The sequence below is a fragment of the Phoenix dactylifera genome, chromosome 1 (genome assembly GCF_051530095.1).
Source record: "Phoenix dactylifera cultivar Ajwa chromosome 1, Ajwa_hap1_PhDact_Kaust_v1.1, whole genome shotgun sequence".
Classification (NCBI taxonomy): Eukaryota; Viridiplantae; Streptophyta; class Magnoliopsida; order Arecales; family Arecaceae; genus Phoenix; species Phoenix dactylifera.
The window spans coordinates 50,148,853-50,154,646 of NC_143190.1; the positions used below are offsets into that span (position 1 = coordinate 50,148,853).

The window sequence follows — 5,794 nt, forward strand, 5'->3', positions numbered from 1 at the left end:
TTGCTTTACACTACACAATTCTGGGGGCAGACTTCCTCTCATTTCCAACACCGAACTATATGCCTTATTTGCAGCCCACCACTCTAAAAGCTTTATCTGAAAGGATCACAAACCGAGGAAAAGCTGCAGGCTAGTGAGAGAAGCTCTGGCGTAGTGAGAGAAAGCCCAACGGCTAGTTTGTGTGGCGGTGCCCGAGAGGCATCGGCCAGAAAATTCGTGCTCCGGCTAATCGGCGTGGCACTCACGACGGCTAGGGCTGAGGGAAAGCTCTGGTGTACACCCTCTGAGTGTCCTCGACACCTTCAGTTTAGATCGGGGGGCCTGGAAAGGCAACAAGGGGCGGTAGCGGGATCAGCCTCCGGGGAGGGAACTTCAAAGGAGGTTGTATGAGCCTGGGATGATCGGGCCTGCGGTCCAAGCTTCCGGACGTGGGCGAGATCCCAGCGGCTGGCCCCTGCCTGCGGGGTTAAACTTTTACACTCTAGTTTTTGGTCTTATGCTAACTTGGTCCTCCCAGGCAAGCGATTGTGACACCATGGACCGGAAGGGGAAGCAGCCAACGGCGAAGGTGACGGAGGGAGCGGTGAGAAGCCACGGTAAGGCATCCGGACGTGGGGAGCGCTCTGTGGCCTGGTCGAGGCCGGGGTCGTGGGTTACTCACTGGCCCACGACCGCGGAGGTGGAGCGCCTGAGCCGTCGCTTCCTGGACGTCCTGCGACTTCTGAAGGAACCGATAGAGAAGGCTCGGCTGGAGTGGGAGGGGTGGGCGGTGGTTGCTCGCAGTTTTGGCCGCCGAGTACCAGCAGAATGGGTGGCCAAGGATGTGGCCGCCCATGCAAAACTAAAGGACGTGGTGGCCGTCCCGCTTGCAGACGACTATCTCGCTCTGAGGTTCTAGTCGACAGAGGACCATAATGGGGCTCTTAGCGAGGGCCCATGGGTGGCGGCAAGGCAGCTCCTCGCTATGAGTCCGTGGGTTCCGGACTTCGAGCCTAGGGACGACACGGTGAAAATGGCGATGGTGTGGCTCTGCTTGCTTTGCCTGCCACTGGAGTACTGGTCGACGTCGACCATCCTCCACATCGTGGCTCGGGCGGGCCAGCCGGTGCCAGTGGACAGGGTCACCGAGCAACAACTAGCAATGGGATTCGCTCGAGTGAAAGTGGCGATCGATACCACCGAACCTCTTCGGTCGGGTGTCCTGATACAGGGGAAGACGAAGATGCGGTGGCATCCCTTTGTCTTCAAAAACATCCTGGTTCTCTGCCCCCACTGTGGGCGGATGGGGCACTTGGAAATGGCATACCGTCTTCCGACAGCCGCCGCACCAACGAGGGTTTGCCCTCGGTGGTAGTGGGGACGGGGGGTGGGCCTGATCTACCGAACCCCGGGCGTCGGGGAGGAGGTCCAAGGGCCAATCTATGGCCCTTGGATGGTGACGACATGGCAGAAACCCCCACGGGAGGGTCGGCCGAGGGAGACGACCGGATCCGACCCCGGGCCTGGGTCGTCCTCGACTTGGCCGCCATCTCTGGCGGCTCGTCCGACCTTGCCGATGTCCCCGGCGGATACGGACGGCTGGCAAAAGCCAGCAAAGGTCGTGCGCCACAGGTCGCCGCTGGCAGGTGGGGGGAAGGGCAGTACCCAGCCCCCCTTTCGGCCCTCTCTAGATCGACTCGGGGGACGGCCTGGCCGAGTCAGAGGACCTAGGGCCGAGCCGAGGGATCATCTTGGCCCGCGGGGCTTTGCGGTCCCAAACCCCACGCCAAAGTTTGAATGTTCCCGTGCGTCGGGACCGTCTTGATGTGGGTATCGCTCTACTTCTTGCTGCCGATGGAACCTTGCCTATGCTCTTCCTCTACGGGCGCTCGGCAAAGGAAAAGAATCAAGTGTTGGGGCTGAATTTCAAAAGCAATTGATTCTATTCCAAATGGCAATGGATTACAAGGACTCTTGGCAAGATCCGGAAGGAACCTTGCGATGCCTAAAACAATCTAAGAGGAGTGATGTTCTCCACCTTAGCCCAAGCCTTTCGGCCGACTGAACAAAGGGTTACAACCCTTGACACTATGCTGGAATTCAAATGCTGGAAGATGATGGACTAAGGGCCCTAGTGGCTCCTTTTGTAGGCAGAGTGCCCTGGCTTATTCGGGATTAAATTCAAATGATGAAAGACTTCCTATCTTGACCGCCAAGGGTCTAACCAAACTTGGCCTTCTCGGCCATGTGCTGAATTGAGGTGGGCGCTCAGGATGCACTGCCCGGTTGGCTGGGATGCGTGTCCCGTGTGGATGCTGCCATTTATCTGGACGGAGCCTGATTTGGTTGCTGCATTGGTTGGCTGGGCTGCGCTTCCTGATTTGCCGTGATGTTCTTCCTGATTTATGGGGATGCGCCGCTGTCGCCCTTGCTCCCTCGGATCGCTGGCGTGGCTTCCTGTGGTACGCTCATTTCGCGGCCTAGTGCATCTCGGCCGCTCATGTCCTTGCCTGCTAGATCTCTATGGAAGAGCCTACAGGCTCCTCCTTTGATTCTGCGTGTGATTCTTCCTTGTTTGGCCCGGCGCTGGTGCGTAGATTCTTGCCATGTGTCTCTGCCTGCTGGCTTTGGCCAGGCGCTGCCTTGCAGGGCCTTGCCTTGTTTGCCCTTCTGCGCAGATGGCTGCCACTTGTCCCTTGGTTGCACTCTTGGTCGGGCTGACCGTGGCTTTCTTTGTTTGCTCTTGCGCGCGGAAGGCTGCCACTTGTCCCTTGGTTGTGTTCTCGGTTGGGCTGACCATAGCTTTCCTTGTTTGGCTCTCAGGCACGCGCATGCTGGCTGGTCCGGGTCTAATGTGCGCGGGCTCGGATGACTTGTTGTGTCCTTGGCTGGGCCTGACCCGTGCGCTGACCTTGGACTTGTTTGGCTTGGTTGCGCTCAGTCGGATGCAGCCTCGGCCGAGCCTTGCGCTTTCTGTGCCGTCTGTGCGTGCGCGCCCAAGTGCGCACGCATGGGCTAGTGCCCCTGATTGCCGCCCGTATCCATGCCCACGTCTGGCGTGCGCGCAACCCATCGTTGTGGGGGCGCCAAGTGCTGGCGAGGAGCAGGGAGGCGGCCTTGCTGTGCACTGGCCATCTTTGGGTCTGGCAAGGTTCGGGCGCGCCAGGCGGGCGCGGGTGCAGGGTGCTGGCCGCACGAGGCAGGCGCGGGCGCAGGGCGCTGGTCGCGCGTTGGTGCGCGAGGCCTTGGGTCGGCCTGGCGCTCGGGTGTTGGCCGGCCCGGGTTCTGCTCGAGTGCGCGGAGGCCTGCGCGCGGCTGGGCATCAGGCGCGCGGTCCCAGCCGCGCGGAGGACTGCGCGCCGCAGGTCGTTGGCCGTGGGATCGCGCGCAGGCGGGATGTTGCGCGTGGGCGGGCGCGTGGGCTGATAGTCGCGCGCGGGCGGGCGCGCAGGTTGGTGCGCGCATGGTTGGCCGCGCGCGAGCTGGCGTGTGCGCGCTGGCGTGCGCGCTGATGGCTGCGCGCAAGGGGTTGTGCGTGCCGGGGGCTGCTTGGGCGTGCGTTTGGCCGCGCGTTGCTGTGGCTCGCATGGTCGGCCACTGCTTGGGCAGACCTCCAAGCAGTGGATTTGGCCCGTGCGGTGGTCTTGGCCGAGGTTGGCCTCGGCTAAGCTCTTGGAATCTTGGCTTAGCGGCCTGAGGTAGTTATCAGATCGCTCCTCCGCGGGTTGACCCGGGGCCGAGTCAGGGAATCGCCCCTATGCGGGCTGACCTGGGGCCCAGCGGCTTGGCCGCGGCCCAAGCCCAAACCTAGAAGAGGCCCAGGCCGCTCGCGGGCCTTGGCCCGCAAGGGGGCCTAGGGCGGGTGGCCCAGCTGGCCCGCACGCCCCTCGCAGTGGGCCAGCGGGCCGTTATTGTGCCGGCCTAATGCACCCGGGCCCAGAAGACGGGGCGCCGGGTTCGCAGATCGGCGGGTGTGGCCCAGGGCGCGCCCTGCGCCTGCGTTGGTCCAGGCCAGCGGGCCTCTCCTGCAATAGGGCCGCTGGCCCGGGACGCGCTGGGCCAGGAGGACCTGGCCGCGGTGCCTGAAGACGGCCCACGAGCCCAGGGCCCTCAGGCCAGCCCGCAGGGGGCCCACAGGCCCGGACTAGTGGGGGCCCATGGGCCCAGGTCACAGCGGACCCACAGGCCTAGTTAGACTCGGGCCTAGGGGTCCAAGCCAAGCCAGACCTGTAGGCCCACGGCGAGACGATCCCTATCAGGCCTCCCGAGGCGCTAGAGGGGCCCTTCCAGTATAGGTCACCTTGTCCGGGGCTGGGCTCATTTCCCATGTTGGGCACGTCGAGCGAGCCGCGACCATGGGACGCCCATAAGGGCTTTGGGAGTGGCCCAGATAGGGTCTTTGAGTTTGGCCCTTTGCCCCCGACCTCGGGTGTGCTGGAAGATGCTACCCTAAGCAGGTGCAAGGCGGGGGGCCACCCCGCTCCGTACTTGGAGGGGAGCACGGCCAAGCCACTGTCGCCAGGAGGGGGCATGGACCATCTACTGTCGCGCAACATGTCAAAGCGGCGGTTATGAGTGTCGCGCCCATTGCATGTGATGGGGAGGAGGAGCGGGGTAGTCTGGGCATCGAGCCTGAGGCTGCCGCCGCGACCCTAGGGAAGGATGAGTCTGAGGCCGACTATGTGGACTGTGATCCATGATGATTCTAGCTTGGAATTGTAGGGGGTGGCCAAGCCGTCCTTCATGTCTTCCTTTAAGCAGTTAGTGCAGGTCCACTGTCTGGAGATCTATTTCCTCTGTGAGACTCAACTATCTGAAGAGGAGCTTAGACGACTGAGGCGACGCTTGGAAAGGGACTGGGAGACCTATGCAGTCGATTCCCAGAGGTTGTCAGGAGGCATTTTGGTCCTGTGGAGGCGAGGAGTGGCGACATTTGATGTTTTCCACAAATGCCCCCAACAGGTAGTCGTGATTGTGTCAGAACCTGATGCTGCTCCGTGGGTGCTGTGTGATGTGTACGCGAGCACAAATCACAGTGTTAGGAGAGTCCTCTGGCAAGAGATCACCAACCTGGCCGCCCAGGGCATCCCGACGGTGGTGGTTGGTGACTTTAATTGTATCCAGAGTGAGAGTGAGAAGCGGGGAGGTGCAGCCTTCACGGATAGAGTGGATAGAAGGAAGTTTCGTGATTTTGTGTCGCGGAACGACCTAGTAAACTTAGATTTCTCCGAACCACAGTTTACCTGGTGCAATAAGCAGTTAGGCAGTGCTAGGGTTTGGGAGTGATTAGCTAGGGCCTTTGCGTCCCCAGATTGGATCCTTCGATTTCCTACCTGCCGGGTCAGTCATCTACCTCGGATTGCCTCAGACCATTATCCTCTGCTACTCTCACCTCATCGGGACCCACTCATCATAGCCTCTTCCACTTTGAAAAGGTCTGACTATCGTACCTCCAATCTTGGGATATTGTTCGCGACGCATGACGCATCCCGGTGCAACGGGTCTCGCGCAGACTAGAGTTGACCAAGAGGCGTCTTCGCCGTTGGAATCGCGAGGTTGTGGGCAATATTTTCCGCGACTAGAGGGAGTAGAGTCCTCGATCGCTGAGTTGCAAAGGAAGAAAGACCTAGGAGGCGTGCTTCCAGAGGACGATATCGCCGATCTTCGGGGGTTACTAGCGACTCATCATTCGCTGCTACGGCAACATGAGATTTTCTAGCGACAGAAATCTCGTGTGCAATGGGCGAGTGAGGATGATCGTAATACTAGCTTTTTTCATCGGTCGACGGTCATTCAAAGACAGCGGAGCATGATC

The 5,794-nt window shown here is 60.8% G+C and overlaps 1 protein-coding gene across 1 annotated transcript; it reads left to right on the plus strand.

Moving 5' to 3' along the window:
- Window positions 1–1,012: 1,012 nt before the first annotated feature.
- Window positions 1,013–5,265, plus strand: LOC149768724 (uncharacterized). Its single transcript, XM_089926163.1, has 2 exons — window positions 1,013–1,336; window positions 4,702–5,265. Exons 1-2 carry the CDS (start codon window positions 1,013–1,015, stop codon window positions 5,263–5,265), a joined length of 888 nt encoding a protein of 295 aa, XP_089782289.1.
- The last annotated feature ends 529 nt before the right edge of the window (window positions 5,266–5,794 follow it).